Raw genomic sequence first — 17177 nt, forward strand, 5'->3', positions numbered from 1 at the left:
TATTGCTTTTTAATTTTTTGCATTGTATATATGTTTTACTATACAATAAAAAAAGTTAAAAAAAAAAGGACAGAGGATAAAGAGGATTAGAGAACCCGTAAAAGAGAGGGTGAAATGCTGGGCCGTGAAGCCTCACCTGTGAGCGTGCGCGTGCACACACACACACACACATACACACACGCACGAGCGTTCACACATGCACAGCTTCATTACCCGAACCAATAAAACTCGGGGTGTGATAATTAACCAATGCTGCCTCCTGGAGCCTCTTAATTTATTGGTGTATAACACCTCGTTCCATCAAGTCTAAGCCAGCAAACTCCAAGACATGCTGTTCTTTCAGGGACATTAAGAAAGAAAAAACTCTCCCAGTTATAATCGTAAATGACATCTCGACTTCAGAGACATTAAAACGTGAAATACCGCAGGTCTCAGACTGTGTGGCACGTGACCATGGACCGAGCTGCCGTTCTGGAAGGGTGATCTGGAGACCCTGTCAGTCCCCAAGACCCAGTCCAGGGGCCATGAGATCAAACCAATAGAGTAATAACCCTAAGGTGTCCTTTGCCTTTTTTACTCTCTTCCTCTCATTAGTGTACAGTGGAGTTTTCTGAGGATATCTGTGTGCAGATGTCACTTTGTTGGCTAATAGACATTATATATTTTTGTGCTTTAAGTTTTTCTCAGTTTTAATTTCTAATACAATAAATGTTGATAGCGTCAGCTGAGGAATAATAAACTAAGCTGCAAGGCAACGAAGGCAATTCTTTGGGGTCTTACTGTTTTTTCGGGGGGGGGGGCATGGGCAGGTACAGGGAATCAAACCTGGGTCTCCAGCATGACAGGTAAGAACTCTGCCACTGAGCCACCACGGCCTGCCCTCTCTGGGCTCTAAGAATTGCAATTCAGGCAGCAACCCAAATTGTGTCCCAACTTTCAGGGAAGATTTTTTAAAGAAAAAGAGGGGACACAAGTTGTCTGTGGTTGTTGGATATTTTGAATACTCCAATTGTCCTCCAGGTTAGATAGTTAATTGAGTTCTTTATCTTGGGGGTTGTTTTATGGTCTGGATGACCTTGGGGTTTTGAGGAACACTGTTGCTTGAAGCTGTGCCTACTTTGGCAGTCGGATTTCTTCTTACAATAGATACATAACCCATGGAAACAAAAACTCTTTGGGATCCCAAGAGTAAAGGCGACCTGAAAGCAAAAGGTTTAGGAATCACTGCTCTAGAATATGTGCCAGGCCCATGGCTAGTGGTGATCCTACTTTGGACCAGCCAGGTGTGGTCTCGGCTCCTGAGGGTCAAGAGTGAGACAGGTAGAAGGTAACCTCTGCCGAGGGTGCTCAGGGAGAGGGCAAACCAGGCTGGAGAGTCAGGGGAGGTCTCCCGGAGAACATAGGGCCAACTCACCGACCAAGGGAACAGCACACTTCAGCGAGATGGTCTCGTCTTGCTGGTCAGAGAGGAACTGGCAGCCGCCCCAGACTTGCCCAGTGCTAGCCTGGGGTTAGCGTGCTGGTTTCCATCTCCAACACAGGAGCTGTGGTGAAGATGAAATGAGATAACATGGGTGAAAGAATTAGGCAGAGCAAAGGTTGACCTTATCAGGTTCTTGAGGGCTGTGTTGAGTCTTGGAGGTCTCTGTTTTTTGCTACAGGGCGCAACACAATCATTGGCACACAGGGGTGCTTGGGGAACCCTTGCTGAGTGGAAGGAGGGATATTGGGGGTTAGGGCCAAGAATCTAACCAAAGGCTGGGAGTTCAAGGTTGGTTTCCTGCTTGACTTCTCCAAACCCCAAGAATCACAGGGGCGCTTGCAGAGCTGATTATCGGTAGCTCTCATTCAAGCCAAATCCCTCCTCAGCTCCTCTAAGCCATCTTCTTCCACCTCCCCTTTCCCTCTCCCGCTTCCTCAGGCTGGTGGCCTCAGCGTCAGCTGGGCTTTCTCTTTCCTTTCCCAGCCATCTGTCCTCAAGGCTGCTACGGTCAGCTAAGATCTGACCCAAAAGGTCCAGGTCTGGGATGCGGGCAGCAGGGGCTCCAAGCAGCCTCCGGAAGACGTGAGGCAGAGGGGGAGTGGTGAGTGGGGAACCATGCGGAGCAAAGCTCAGACACCTCCCCGCCTTGTGCCATCACTCAGCCCCCAGCAGCACCTGAGCTGGCCGATCGGCCAATGCTGTATGCCCAGCCTGACCTGGGAGAGTGAAGAAAGATCCAGGGATTGGATGCCAAGGAACCCACCCCAGCAACAGAAGCCCCCTTTTGTCCCCCCCCCCGCCCCCACTTTCTCTGTTGCTTTATAGGGGCCGGCTCCTGACTGGAATCCAAGGCTCTGGACACTGGTCCCAGGATTTTCCCGCCTTGCTTGCCCTGAGCCCCTGGAAAGGGTGAGGAGTGGGCAGGACAGGGTGGGTCACTTGGTAATGGAAGGCTAACAAAGTCCAGGCGCTGCCTCCAATTCTCTGCTCAGCCCGGGGCTGGGGGGCGGCACGCGGGGGCACTCGGGAAGGCCCTGCAGGAATGATGAAGGATGATGGAGAAAGAACAGGCATGAATGGATACAGGATGCAGGCCAGCATCCGCCCTGTCCGCGAAGCCTCCTCCTGGCCAAGGGCGGGTGAGAGGAGGGGCGTCCAAAGAGGAGGGCCTGAGGTGGAACCGGGGAGAAGGGGAACTTATCCGGAACCTGCTTTGGCCAGGCCGTCCCTGTTCTAACAAAGACTGTGTGTGGTGGGAGGTGATGACGATTGTACAGAGGGAGAGAGAAGGAATATGGCTGGGAATGTGGCTGAGTCCAAGCCTGGATGGGCGGATGGATGGAGGGAAGGATGGATGGACGGATGGATGGATGGAAGGAAGGATGAATGGATGGGTGAATGAATTAGTGAGTGAGTGAGTGAGTGAGTGAGTGAGTGAGTGAGTGAGTGAGTGAATGAGTGAGTGAGTGCGTGAGTAGTAGAGGGAACCTCAGCCCTCCCAGGTCCAGAGCCGCGCGCCCGGCAGGGGTCACTGCGGGCCCCGCCGGCGGGAACGGGGCGCAGGCGCGGCTGGCGCCGGGGCCCTCCGGCGGGGGGCGGGAGGGCTGGGGGTGGGGGTGGGAAGGGGACGCCAACGGGATCCAAACTTCCGGTGCCTGCAGCGCGCGGAGCGGCGGCAGCGGCGGCGGCGGCGGTGGCACAGCCCCGGCTGCACGCACAGGGGTTGCACCGGCGGCGGCTGGAGCGGACGCGCGGCTCGGCGCAGCCATGGTGAAGATCAGCTTCCAGCCCGCGGTGGCCGGCATCAAGGCCCACAAGGCCGACAAGGCGCCGGCTTCAGCCGCGGCCCCGGCGCCCGCCCCGGCCGCTGAGATCCTGCTGACGCCGGCTCGGGTGAGCGGGACCCGGGCTCAGGCGGGGGCGGGGGACCGAGGCGCGCCCCGACGGCCCTGGGGCTGCCCGAGGCGCATCGGAGCCCCCGGAGCTGTGAGTGGGGCGCGGGGGAGGGGATCCCCAGGGGGTTGTCCAGACCAAGGCGGAGGGGGAGGGGGGAGCTTAGGTCGTGTCCTAAGGAGGGGGTAGCTTAGGTCCTGTCCTAAAGCGGCAGAAGTCTCAAGAGTGGGCGGGGGTCCGAGAGGCTGGTCCCCAGGTGGGGAAGAGCTCAAGGTGTCGTCTGTAAGCCGAGAGGGCCCGCGGCGCCTGGCCCCAAAATGGAGGGAGGGGGTCGGCCCGAAGAAGTTCAAGGAATATTGGTGGGGGGCGTGCGCCTGGTTCCAATCAAGGGAGTGGGGCCGCGAGTCGCGTCCCCGGGTCGGGGATGGAAGGAGGGTTGGATGCCAAGGAGGGAGACGGGCCATTGATTCCGTCCCACACCCGGGGCTGCGAGGGGCGGAGGATATGCTCCTCGACGACACCGGAATTGGCCGACCAGAAAGCGATGACTTGGAAATAAACCCGCCCCAGCCCGGCTGCGCGCCCGGCGGTCGGGGCTCGGAGACCGGGCGCCCGCGTCCCACCGCAGCCCCTAGATCTGCGAAGTGGGTCCAGCCGTCCGGGTTCCCTGCCTCCTCCCCTCCCTCCTCTCTCTCTCTCGATCCTCCCTCTGTGCTCTCATTGCCCCCTTTCCCGCCAGCCACCTCCCCCCCTCGCGGAGAGGGCTCCCCCACTGCCGCCGTGCCCTCCGCGTTCCGCCGGCGCTCTCCGCCCGGCTTTGTGGGGGCCGGTCTCCCCGCGCCCCGCCCCTCCGGCTGCGTCCCCTCCTCCCCTCTCCCTCCGGCCTGGGGTAAGGAAGGCGGTTCCGCCGTGGCAAACTGTCCGAGCTGCGTGGAGTTCGTTCGCCGGGGATCGGAGGGAGCAGGACGCGTGGCCGGGGACACCGGGGCAGCCAAGCCTCTGTTGTGCCCGTGCAAAGCTGCCTTCGCAGCCGCTGCTTCTTCCCGTTCCCCGCCCCCTGCCTTCTCCCGGGAGCACCAAGCCCTCCCTCCCTCTCCGTCTCACACCCGGCTTTGAGGCAGGACTTTGAAAGTCTTTGTCCACCCCCTCCCCCTTCCCGCCGCAGGTTTCTGAGGAGTCTTCCTCAGCGTCTTGCCCCCTCCCCAACTTTTGAGTTTTGCCCGGGGTGTTACAGGGCTGCAAAGGCCAGCCTAAGCGCTGGAAGAGGGGGCGCTGGAGAGGTCCCCAGAGATGGTGTTGCAGCTTGAGCAGCGAGGGGTCACAGCCCCAGCAAAGGCCCTGGGTGGAGACCCTGAGGACCCTCACGCTGAGCTCGCCTGCAACTTTTGTGGTCCCTGCAGCACCCAGCGGCCCGGGTCTCACATCCCCAACCCGAGCAGGTCCAGCCGCGTTTGGTGCCTGGTGCGGGGAGGGAGGAGCTCTACATTTGAGGACGCTGTCTGCAGCTTTACCAGTTGGCCAAGGGCTCTTAGAGCTGCCTTCCTCTCCTTGCAGATGGGATCCAGCCTCTTCCCCCTCCTCTCAGTGGGGGGAAGGGAGCTGGGGGAGGGCGCAGGAGGCAGAGCTCTTGCCCCTTTTATCTCCTGTTTCTCCCAGGGCAAAGTGCCCAGCTGTGTCTCGGAACCGGGGTCCTAAAGCTGAGAGAGCTGTAGGATTGGGGGCAGGGCAGACAGTGGGAGGCTGTCATTTAAACTCCATCGAGGGCCAGCCTCAGGATTCTGCTGGAGTGGCACATTGTTCCCTCGGCAGCCTTCTAGTGGGGTGGGGTCGAGTGGGGTGGCAGGGCCCACCTCCCCATGGCCACCCAGCTTCTGACTTTTAATCAGGCTCTGACATTGGTCAGGTCCTCTCTCCCTCTCGCCCTGCGTGAAATGGAAATATCAACATCTTCCTGCACTGTGGGTAATGGCCTGGAGCCTGCCCGGTGCCGCCTCCCCTCCGCCCGGGCCTTTCCTTGGGCAGGGTCTCTAATTGGCCCGGCGCTCCTGAGGAGGAGTGAAATTCCCAGCACCTTTGGGACAGAATTGTCTGGACACCAACTTCCAGGGGCCCTGAGACTTCCTGGGGCCTTTGGATGTGGCATGTTGGCTCTGCCATCTGCCTGCTGGATTCGGAATCTCGGGAAGGGAATTGACCCCTAAGTCCCTGGCTGCCTCGCCTGGCCAACGAGGACACTCCCGCCTGGACCTGTGCCTGGTGTGGAGGGGCCCCTCCTCCTGCCGCCGGCAGTGGCACAGCAGCGCCCACTTCACAGACGTAGCTCAGGAAGAGCAGTGGCCTTTCTGAGCAGGCCAGGAGATGATGCTCATGGGACAATCAGGATAGCCCCCCTGGCCCCCAACTCCGAGCTTCCTTATCAAATCAGGTTGCACTGACTGTTCCAAGCTGCAGAGGAAAGCTTGTTAGGTGGCCTTGGGGCCGGGGGTGAGCTGGAACATTCCTTAGTGTCTGGACTAGACCCAAGGTCCAGTTTGCAAATGCCTTTCTGAAGCCAGCCCCTCTCGGGCTGCCATGATGAATGTGGACCTGTGGGGAGAGGCGGTGGCCGTGCCCTCACCCTCACTGAGGGTGCGCCCCTGGCTTCTGGGCAAAGCCTCTGAAACACAAGGCAGATTTTTGTCCCCAGACTTGAGACTGGAAGGAAGTGCCTCAGTGGGCAGGGGGGAGGGACGGAGTGGGGGCCCAGCTGGTCCTCCATCTGCCCAGCTTCCCCGCCCCCAGGGCTTTGACGCTGAGATAATGAGCCGCCTGCGCTGGCAGGGGTTGGGGGGTGGGCAGTGAAGCCGGCCTGGGGAGTGGGCAGACCCGAAGCTCCCTGACAGTGCCCCTTCTTAGCAGCTGGCCTGATCTCTGCCATTGGAGGCCCCCTTCTCCCCCATGATCTGCCTCTGTTCTCTCACACGCGCACACACACACACACGCACACACGGGCAGGTGTGGCACATCCAGGCGCATGGGGATTGGGAGCTACAAGAGAGAAACATGTTAAATACAGTCCTTTTCTCCACTCTGTAATTTTCTCCCCGGCTTTTGCCTTTGATTAATGGCCCCTGTGCTGCCACCTCCCCCAGCCCGCATACCTGGGGGTCAGGTTTCACTTTCCACGTGTGCCTGCCCAAGAGAGCTGGGGCTCAGGGCAGGTTGGCAGAGGGCCCGGAGTCCTCCCAGCCGGTGCTCCTGACCCCCGCAGCCCCTGAGCGCTGGGCTGGGGTACTTCCCCAAACAGGCAGCTTTACTCCTGGGTCCTGCATAGGGGTGGGGGGTTTCAGGCCTGCCCAGGGGGCTTTGGCATTTTGGCAGGCACTGCAGCAATTGCTTTCTGCCCTCCCTTTCCAGTTCCCTCTCTCCTCCGCCCCGGCCTTGCCTGTTTCCAAGCTTTTAGCAGCCAGCCAGCCAGGATGAGTTCGGAAAAAAAAAGTATGGTAAAATTGCAAGAAGTGCAGCCCTGCTGCCTGCCCTGCAGTCTGTCCAGTTGCCCCCCCCACCCCCACCCCCACCCAGCCCCCAGGAGAGCTTTCCCAGCCAGTGAGTTGGCTTCACGTGCCTCCTAGCCTCTCCAGACACACATCATGGACGGAGAGGATTTGGAGAGAAAACGCACCCTGGCCCACCGAGTGGGGCTGCCCTCGTGGGGTTAACTCACGCTTCCTCCCGGCCACTGAGGCGCGAGCAGCTTCTGGGGGGAGGGCAGGGGTGTGGATCCCGTCTGGCGGGGAATACTTGGCCTCTGGTCAGCATTTACAGATGTGGCTGTGAATCTGGAGCTGAGTGGGAGAGGGGATGGGGGAGCCATGGACATTTGCCCTTCTCCCTCCCCTAACAGCTAGGCCTCTGTCTGTCTGTCCCACACACACGCTTGTGCATGCACTGGTGCCCGATGCCTCTGGAATCTGCAGCCCGGACAAAAAGCTGCCTTCTGGCCCGGCCCCCCTTTCTTACCTCCTCTGAGCAGCCTTCAGTTGGGGTGTAATCTGCATGCAGTTTGTGTGGACGGTGTTACTGGTGCGGGGATGGTGGCTGGGGGCGCTGAGGATCTGCTGGCGCTCCCCTCCCTGAATGTTGTGTCCCTGGCTTTGCTCAGTTGTCTGATGAGCGCCACTGCAGATGAGTGCCACTTCTGAGACCCTCAGCAGGGTGGGGGCGGCTCGGGGGCCTGGGATACACTCAGTGTCCCTGGGACGTGGTGGTCATGTGCTCACACTAGTGTGAAGTCAGGCACTTGGCTGGGAAGGCCAGGTTGCTTTGGAAGCAATATGCAATATTTCCTCTTTTCTGAATGGAAGCCCCCAAATGCCTGGCTGGAGGTAGCTGCTGCATGCAGGTCCTGGTTCTCCCCTGGAGGGTTAGGCAGCTGGGCAGGCCTCAGGAAAGCAGCGTGTCTGATGGGGTGCCTCTCTGGGTGAGTAGGGTGTCTGGGGTCTCTAACCTGCAGGGATCCCGAGGGACGAGGGCCCAGGCTAACCGTGGACTCCGCGGACACACCGTCCCGCCGGGCTGCGGGGAGTGTGAGTCAGGCAGCGGGTGCAGTGCGCAGGGGCTTGGGGATTTGAGCCCAGGAGTCAAAGGCAGCTGCGGAACGGAACGGGGCTCAAGACCTTCTCTTTTGTTTGTGGCTTTCACTCAGAAGTGGCTTTCCACTCAAAGTGGGCATGCACGTGCCCCATCTCCATCCTCCTCCTGGCCGCCTCTGGCCCCACCTCTGCACATGATGCCTGGGGGGAGGGGGTGGCCCCGCAGGAGGGAGGGCTGGCGAAGGGGGTGTCAGTAGGGTCAGGGTAGGGACTCAGCCACTTCACAGTTACCCACCCGCCCCAGACACATGACGACTCTAGTTTCCTGGCTGGAGGTTCTGCCTTTCTCGGCCACACCTGGCCACACTTGGCCTCCACTCTTGTTGGGTCCGGGCCACCTCCTCCCTGAGGCCTCAGTACCCTGCCCTCGCTGACACTTGAGTCCTGAGCGCCCCTACGGAGCTCCCCCCAGCGACACAGAAACACCTGCCCCCGCCAAAACAGCCCAGCGGACTCTCCAGGCGGTTACAGGCAGCTCTAAAGCCAGTAAGTCTCGCTTCGTCCGTGGATTTATCTGCGGAGCAGGTCCTTGCCATCCATTTTTTTAAAAAACAGCTCTCACCAGCTGGCTTCTCTGGTTTTCTAGAATCCAAGTGCCAAAGCTTAGCCACGGTGCAGCCCCAGCCGTCCCCGGGGCGGCCCCACAGGAAAGGGCCACCCTTTTAAACTGACACCTGATCCTCCAAAAGGGCTTTCAGGACTTCTGTCCCTTTTAACCCCAACGAAACCCCTGTACATTTTACAGGAAAAAACTGGGGATGGGGGGTGCGGGGGGGCATGAAGACATTCCCCAGGTGGATCTCAGCCCCCCTGCCTAGGAGCCCCGCAGCCCTGAGTCCAGGAGGTCGTCAGCACTTGGCCACTAACTAAAGTCTCCACCTTGGCGTCTGCTGAGCCCAGGGCCCTGGGCTCTTGCCTGGGCTGTCCATTTCTCCTGAGACCCAGCTTCTGACCGCTGGGATGCAGCCACCCACCCTCCCCACGGCCGCCTGGTGGCAGGAGCCCAGCCACGGGGCGCCATGGGCTGAGCTGCCCGGCAGCTGTCCCTGAGGGGGTCCATAGCATGGGCACCGATGGGTTCCTGGGGTACTGAAGAGATGCAGGGGGCTGGGGGCCCCATGTGCGGAGGTGTCCTGCCTTCACGTGGGCACAGCTGGTGAGGGGCAGTGGGCGTTTTCCTGCCAGACTAGCTGCCTGGAGCGAGGGCCGGGCCTCTGCGACCCGCTTCTCCGTCCCGGGGGCGCAGCAGCCTGGGCGCAGGGCCCGCCCACCGCGATCTGTCCTTCCCCTGGGGGTGGTGGGTGGGGAGGAACTGAGCAGAGGAGGCTCCTGGGCTGCGAAGGGCTCAGCTCTGCTTCTGGGGCCCCGGACACCCCCTCTGTACCCCACCCCAGCCCGCTCCCAGCAGGAGGCAGCAGGGATGGGACTTGGGAGTGCGCCGCCGCGCTGAGAACTAAGAGCCTCTTATTACTGTACCTGAACCATGGTCCTGATCGGAAAGGGCCTGTGAGATACTTGAGGCCCACAGAGGCCAAGCAGAGTCCGTGGTCTGTGACATGGTCAGTGTGAGAAGCCCCAGGGTGGAGCCCTTTCCCTCCCCACCCCCCCAGCTTCTTGAGGTCACAAGGCCTGGTTCTTGGGGACCAACTGAACTTTCACTTGCCCAGCTGTATTTGGGCCCTGTCAGCCCCATGGAGGATGGATGGATGTGGGACTTTGGAGGCAGAGACAGCCCCGAGGCCCTGCAGCTAGCTCTGAGAGTGGAAGGGGCGGTGCAGAGAACAGACAGGTGAGAGTTAACCGCCTGGTTACCAGCCTGAGTTGCTGGACTCACTGTCCGGTGCTCCCAAGTGAAGGCATTTGAGTCAGGGCTTACATACCTCCCTCCATCCATGAGGTCTGGAGCCATGCCAGCTTGGCTTGCTTTGCCTCAGCAGCCTCGGTGGCCGCCGTCCTGAACCTGAGTCTCCTGGCTCCACTGAGCAGGTTTTTTTCTGGAGCTTCTGTCCCCGCCACCCTGATGGTGGCTGCTGCCATCAGAGCCACGTTTCACTTCTGGCGAGACCAGCCTCCAGCTTCACCCCATAGACTCCATCTCTCACAGCCTGCTGGAGCATAGCCGCCAGGGCCTGTGCAGGCACTGATGCTGCACGGGGGGCTGAACTTGCCCAGGGGTTCTCTCAGGCCTTCGGTCTCCCTGCAGCCCAGGTCCCAGTCAGTCAGTGAACTCTCCCTGCCACGGCCTCCTTGGTGGAGTACAGCAGCTCCTCACAAGTCTCCTCACCTCCCGCATCCCCATTCCTGTCTGTCCTGTGCACTCCGCCCTTACTGGATCTGGTCACTCCCCAGCTCAAAAGCCTTCCTTGGCTCCCCATTTCCCAGAGCAGTGGCTCCCAACCCTGCCCAGTGTCCTGTAAATCCCTGGGTTCGGTGCAATCACTAAGGCCACGCATGTCCTTCCTCCCATTTGATATTTGAAAGAATATACTGTGGTCCTGTGGGACAAGCTAGTATAATGAAGGGGACGAATTGCACAGGTAATTCAAAATGCATCGGATTATTTTATATGGTTTCGGCGTGTGTCTCAGTTTCTCCACAGGTGGGAGGAGGCTGAGTGACCTTGGGGAGATTTTCTTTTCCTTCCAGATGATGCTCTGCATCCTGGATGGTGGCCGTGTGCCAGGAAGGGGCTGGGAGGTCTCCAGGAGCCCGGGGCGCCTCCGGGGCACCTGCCTGATGTTGCACTGCTGTCCGCAGGAGGAGCGGCCTCCCCAGCCCCGCTACAAGAAGGGGGGCTCCGTGGGCGGGGTGTGCTACCTGTCGATGGGCATGGTAGTGCTGCTCATGGGCCTGGTCTTCGCCTCTGTCTACATCTACAGATACTTCTTCCTCGCTCAGGTGAGGCTACAAGCGGGAGGGCAGGCCCCTGGGAGTAGGTTCGCGGGGTAGGCTTTAGGGGGGAGTGGGGAGGAGCTGGGAGAAATGCTGCTTGGAGCTTGTGAAGGGAGGGGGACAGCAGGAAACCCCTGACATGCCCCTGGGGGGGGGGGTCAGCACATAGGGCAAGCCCAAGGGACCACCTCCTCCCTCCCTCCCTCCCTGAGCCACGGTCAGCGATGGGGGCACAGGGAGGGAAGCTGGGGCTTTGTGGCCCACGGCCTCGTCCACTGTATCACGTGGGGGCACTAGCCTGAGAAAAGCAGATCAGTGCACACTACAGCTGTGAGAGCACACTGAGCCAGCCCCTGTGCACATGTGCCATGCCTGAGGGGATTAATCACGGGAGAGGTGCAGGGCAGATTGACATAAAGAGCTCCCACTGCCTCCTGTAAGGAGTGGCAGCATGGACCAGCCCACCTCCTGGCAGCGAGGCTGGGGCAAGAGCTGGAGGCGGGAGAGCTTGTCCTGAGGGCCAACGTCTTGCTGAGCACCCAGGGAGGCTGCCCACCCCACCCCTGGGGACAGAGGGAGGGAGGGAGAACCACCAAGTTCTCAGGACTAAAGGTGGTTATTTGACTCATTAATTAAACAGCTAATTAAACAGTTCAACTGAGTTTCTTTGGTGGTTAAAACTTGTGGCCTCAGAGTGACAAAGACTGGGAATGTCCCATCATTTATGACCCAGGAGACCTTCCTCGCCCTCAAGCATTTGGGCTGTCACCCCTGCACTTACCTTTTGTAGGGCTCCTCCCAGGGCTTCTCCGGCCTGGGATCTGCACCGGCCCCAGGTCCTGACCCTGCACAACGAGCAGGTGCTCTGGCTCCAGCCGCCTCCAGCAGCCCCAGCAAGCCCAGTCCTGGTGCCCTGTCCTGGCTCTGGGCCTCACCAGCCCCTTGCCACCCTTGGACTGCACATGGCCCACAGTGATGCACCCTTCTCGGGGAGCTTTCAGTGAAAAAGAGAAAGGGGGATTCTGCTAGTGACATCAGCCAGCCCCGGAGCCCTGGAGAAGTTAGGGTGGGCACATGGGACCTCCAGCTGCCTCCTTGGCCCCAGGCCGTCACGTCTGCCTTACGTCCCCACCTCAGTGAGGTGGCTGGACTGGCTGATGGGCTGGGGCTACCGAACACAGTGCTGGCCAAGCCCTGTCCTGAGGCCTGGGGGTCCAGGGAAGGTGACAGGGCTTGTGTGAGGTGAGTCGCTGAGTTAGCAGTGGTGGAAGCCTTTCAGCTCCTCTCCTGCCCAACCCCTGACCCCCAGCCCAGGCTCTGCAGCGGTCTGGAAGAGCAGCTGGCAGGAAAGGCTGCTGGGTACCCCATGGCAGTGGTGGGGGGGCGTCCAGTTCAGGAAGCAGGCCCGGCCAACCCTGTATTTTTGCCTGAGGGCCCTCCCACCCTAGAAGCCCTTTCCTTGGGGGGCAGCTCCTATGTGCAGGGCTCAGGGGTAGCCAGGCACCCCCTCTTCATCACCCTTTTGGAGGCTGGAAAGGGCCTTCAGGATCACCTTGCTTTACAGTGGGGAAACCGAGGCCCGGAGAGGTTGTCCGCCCAGGATCTGGCAGACATGGCCTGCCCTTCCTGCCTCCTGCGCTCCCGCCTATTTGTGCCCCGCCCAAGGCCCGGCCTGTCTCCCTACCAGCAGCTCTGGCCATGACCCGACCCCCCACGTTGCCTGCTTTCTCCCTCTGTCCCCATCCTTCCTGCTTCCCCTGGCCTTTGGGCGTGAGTCGGGGTGGGGTGGCAGCAGCAGGGCCCGGCGTTTGGTGTGACCAGCCTCTCTCCCGCGCCCTGCCCTGCTCAGCTGGCCCGAGACAACTTTTTCCACTGCGGTGTCCTCTACGAGGACTCCCTGAGCGCCCAGGCCCGGCCCCACGTGGAGCTGGAGGAGGACGTGAAGATTTACCTCGAGGAGAACTACGAGCGCATCAGCGTCCCCCTGCCCCAGTTTGGCGGTGGGGACCCCGCGGACATCATCCACGACTTCCAGCGGGTGAGGCCAGCCGTGGGGCAGCCGGCGGGGCGGGGCCCCGGGAAGGTGTCCAGGGACCTGCGCCCCCAGTCGTGAGCAGGGAGAGCCCAGGAGGACACGTCCGCTTGTCCGTCCTCTGCAAGTACAGTGCGGAATATAAACGGCTGTGGGGGAGGTTGAGGCCGAGGTTTATCAGGATTTTAAAGACGTTGTTTTTATAGTTGACCCAGTCACTGCTGAGTGCGAACCGGCCATGGCCGATTGTCCCCTCGCCCATCTGATAGTGTCAGACACTGATTGCCGTGGGTGAGGCCACTGTTTCTAGTCTCTGTTTCCACACACTATCAAGTGCACGAGTCTTAAGTGTACAGCTTAGTAGCTGTTTATTCATGCACACATTTGTAACTGCCAGCCAGATCAAGATCTGGAAGCTTGGCCAGCATTCTGGAATGTGCACCCCCCCCCCCATCCCGAGGTGTCCTTTTTCTTCTCTTGCCAATGAAAAGTGTCCTTTTCACTTCTCTTGCCGATGACTGGGTGTGAAGCCAACAAAATGCAAGCTCCCCAGCTCTCTTTCCCCACTGCTTGCATCCCAAAGCTTCACGGGGCTTTTTCAATACTGTCCCTTCTCTCCATGTCCTGAATGTTCCTGCAGCGGAAACCACAGCGGGTCTGGAAGGAGCCTCTCTAGCTGTCCACAGGGATGGCCGGGCCACGTGAAGCTTGGTGGAATGCAGAGTTGGGACAGTGCAGCATTCCCCAGAACTCAACCTTGTAAATCTCTGAGAAAGCCCCCCTTATCAACTGAGGGATTCAGCCGTTGGCGGTTGCTGTTTCTGTGCATTATGTAGAACCCCCTACAGGCTTAGGTCAGGCGAGGAGCTGGCAGTCGGAGCACTTGCCTCGCTGTTCAGAAATTTGGGGTGCATCGCCCCTGCAGGCTGCAGGCCCGGGGACGGTGCAGTGGGATTGGTGCCTCTACTGGCCAAGAGCCTCCCAGCCCTACCTGGGTCATACCCTTGGCGGCAGAGACTGACCCTGAGTCTGAGCGTGGCCCTCTCCTCCTGTGCAGGGGCTGACCGCCTACCACGACATCTCCCTGGACAAGTGCTACGTCATCGAGCTCAACACCACCATCGTGCTGCCCCCTCGCAACTTCTGGGAGCTCCTCATGAGCGTGAAGGTGAACAGAGATGCAGAGGCCGGATCTGGGCCAAGAGAGTTTCCCATGGTGTGGTCTGGGGCTCGGGGACAACCCAGCCTGACCCCCTACAAAGCCTCTTCTCCCCCACATCCCTGAGACGAAGCCTTGCCTTTTCTCCTTCCCCAACACCTCCACCTCCCCCGCAGGAAGATCCCGTGGCAGCTTCTGGGAGCATTTGAGGCCATGCCCCGCGTTGGCAGTGCCAGGTGCAGAGAAAAAATACCTCTGCCCCCAGGAGCACTTCCCCAAGGGTGGGGGACCTGTCCCTCATGCACCCAGTAATCCAGGCAGTGTAAGCACAGGTGCCCGGTGCAGATTGCAAGAGCCCAGGGGTGGTGGAAGGACCAGCCAGGAAGCCTTAGGATAGGGAGGTGGCAGTAGTGGAGGAAGGAGGAAGCAGAGAGGTGACCAGGAGGGGAGCCCCGGGGCACTGATGCCACACGCTTCCATCCCTTCGCAGAGGGGGGCCTACCTCCTGCAGACGTACATCATCCAGGAGGAAGTGGTGGTCTCAGAGCGCGTCGGCGACAAGGAGGCGCTCGGCTCCTTCATCTACCACCTGTGCACCGGGAAAGACACCTACCGGCTGCGGCGCCGGGCCACCCGGAGGCGTGAGTGCCCATCCTGTCCCACCTGGGGCCCCTGCCCCTGACTGCTGCCCAGGGCCCCTCTCTGGCAGCACCCTTGCCTGCAGCTGGAAGCCAATTGTCAGAAAGTGACAGCAGCAAAAGCTGAAATTAATTGATCACTTAGTATGTGCTCAATTTTCATGTCCCTCTAAAGAGTGGAAACTATTGTCATCATTCCCCCTTTCGCAGACAAGGAAATTGAGGCACAGAGAGCTTAAATGACACCCCTGAGGTCACACAGCGGGGAGGTGGCAGAGCCAGGCAGAGGCTACCTGCAGTGCTTGAGGCTCACCCCTCCGCCATGGCGCCTCCCCATGGCTGCTTCCTGACCTCATCTCTTGTGCTCTGGGCCCACGTGGCGCAAACACTTTGGGGCCCTGACCCACCTCGCCGTGCTCTCTGTTCCCTCCCAGGTATCAGCAAGCGTGGGGCGCAGAACTGCAGTGCCATCCGCCACTTCGAGAACACCTTCGTGGTGGAGACGCTCATCTGCGGGGTGGTGTGAGGCCCGCCCCCCCTCCCCTCCCCTCCCCGCCCCCTCCCTCCTCTTTGGCCCTCCTCCTCCTCCCCCTTGCTTAGCTTGTACCTTGGACCCTTCTACAGATGTGACGCATCTCACCGTCCCTTCCCCTCCCCATACCATAGCGTGGCACCGAGGCCCCACCTCTGCTGACCTCGGGTGGGGGGCGGGAGGGGAGGTCCGCCCCAGGATGGTTTCGGGGACCCACCATCTTCAGGTCTGGTCTGGATGGCCCGAGCCCACAGCTGCACTGGCAGTCCAGGGAGAGGACCCGGGTGAGAGGACAGGGCAGGGGAGGGGGTGGGGTTCACATACACCTGCTCAGGTGGGAAGTCCTGCAAGACCTTTCCTCGGATGGCACCCCTTCCGTGTCCCGAATCCCTAGGCCTGGGGCTTAGGCTGGGGATGGGGGAGCACGTGCCCAGGGAAGGGGTCCCCAGAGCACAAGGGAAGATGGCTGTCCCGGGGGGGGTCTCCGGGACTCCTGTCAGTGCCTTCAGCCCAGGTTCCCAGAGTTTGGGGGGTGGGATGAGTTCGTCAAGCACAATTGTTTTCCGAGTGGAGCCAAAGAAGGGAGGGGCCACGGCCCCCAGTCCTGGCCCCCCCACCCAGGAGCACAAGCAGGGTCCCAAGCCAAGGCCCGAGCAGCAGGGTGGGCGGCCGAGGAATGGGACTGAGGAGGGTGTCCTCGGCCCTGCCCACGGGCCACCCAGAGGGCTGAGCCTTGAATAAAAGGAGCCGCAGGTTCCGTGGAAGCAGTTGGGGTTGATCGGTTTCTCTAGGTTCAGGGCTGCTTTAAAAAAGAAAACGGGGGGAAGAGGGAAAGTCGCCTGGTACTCATACGCCCTTCCTGCTCTTTGTTTTGAATTTTTATCTCCCTCCACTTTGAGGGCGGGGGGGAATGTCACTTTTTCCTTTTCCTTCTCACTTCTGCATGTTTTTCCTGACGTCCCTATACTGACCCTGTCTGCCCCGAGCCTGGAAGCGGAGAGCGTGGGCGCCTCCGGACAAACCTCGGTGTTCCCTGGAGATGCTTTGTACACTCCTCAGTGCTTTGTATATTTTCTCAATTAGCCCTCTTTTCAGAAGTGTCTGTAGAACAATAAAAATCTTTTCCTTCTGACTTTGGCTAGGGTGCAAAGGAGATGGGGTGGCCGCTGGGAGGGGGAGCGGGTTGGCTGAGAGGCGCACCTCCCTTTCTGGGCTGGGTGGGGGAGCCTGGGAGCACGATGGCGAAAGGGGGCCCTTGGTGCCCGGCCCCCAAAGAGATGGGCTTGTGCCCAGGTTTGGCCAAGGAGGGGAGATGTGCCCGTCCATCGTCTCCCTCCAGCCTCACTACCTGTGAGCCAGGTAAGGTCCACCGTTGGCAGGTGAGGAAAGGAAAGGAAAGGGATCAGAGAGCGTAAGCAACTTGCCGAGGTCGTGCGTCCGTGCCCATAAACCACCCCTTTCAGTGCAAACAGTGGGTGACATCATGGGAGTCTGTCCTTGGGCTCAAGGACAGTGTCGTGTTCTCCACGGTGTCTGGGCAATTAGTAACCGCTGGAGGTGCATCTGAACTGAGGTTTGGCAAGACAGTTGCAGGGTCACATTCCATAGAGAAGGGAGCGGCAGGAGAGCTGCCCAGCCAGGACTCCGGTGGTCCCTGAGCCCCAGGGAGCGCGTGTTCCCACGCCCTCACCTGGGAGGGACATCAAAGGACCGAGCCTTGTGCAGAGACACACCTTGTTCTTAGATGCAAACACAATCTTGCCGAGATGTCGGGAAAAGGGCTTTCCGTGTAGCAGCCGATCTAAGTGCAATGCAATTGCAATTAAAATACCTACAGGAGTTATTTCTTAACCTGACCAAATCAGTCCTTTGTGCAAAGTAAAGATGGGAGAGCAGCCAGGCAAATTCTAAAAAGAG

The 17177-nt window shown here is 60.0% G+C and overlaps 1 protein-coding gene across 1 annotated transcript; it reads left to right on the forward strand.

Annotated features, from left to right (window-relative positions):
- The first annotated feature begins 3180 nt into the window (after window positions 1-3180).
- On the forward strand, window positions 3181-16392 carry ITM2C (integral membrane protein 2C). Its single transcript, XM_077155400.1, has 6 exons — window positions 3181-3376; window positions 10765-10905; window positions 12749-12937; window positions 13989-14099; window positions 14581-14731; window positions 15163-16392. The coding sequence occupies exons 1-6, from the start codon at window positions 3251-3253 to the stop codon at window positions 15252-15254; spliced, it is 810 nt and encodes a 269-aa protein (XP_077011515.1). The 5' UTR covers window positions 3181-3250; the 3' UTR covers window positions 15255-16392.
- The last annotated feature ends 785 nt before the right edge of the window (window positions 16393-17177 follow it).

The sequence above is a fragment of the Tamandua tetradactyla genome, chromosome 3 (genome assembly GCF_023851605.1).
Source record: "Tamandua tetradactyla isolate mTamTet1 chromosome 3, mTamTet1.pri, whole genome shotgun sequence".
In the NCBI taxonomy this organism is placed as follows: domain Eukaryota; kingdom Metazoa; phylum Chordata; class Mammalia; order Pilosa; family Myrmecophagidae; genus Tamandua; species Tamandua tetradactyla.

Coding starts and splice junctions, on each gene's coding strand:
- ITM2C (XM_077155400.1), top strand. CDS start 3,251: ATGGTGAAGATCAGCTTCCAGCCCGCGGTGGCCGGCATCAAGGCCCAC. Junction 3,377..10,764: donor TCCTGCTGACGCCGGCTCGG/GTGAGCGGGACC, acceptor TGCTGTCCGCAG/GAGGAGCGGCCTCCCCAGCC. Junction 14,732..15,162: donor GCGCCGGGCCACCCGGAGGC/GTGAGTGCCCAT, acceptor GTTCCCTCCCAG/GTATCAGCAAGCGTGGGGCG.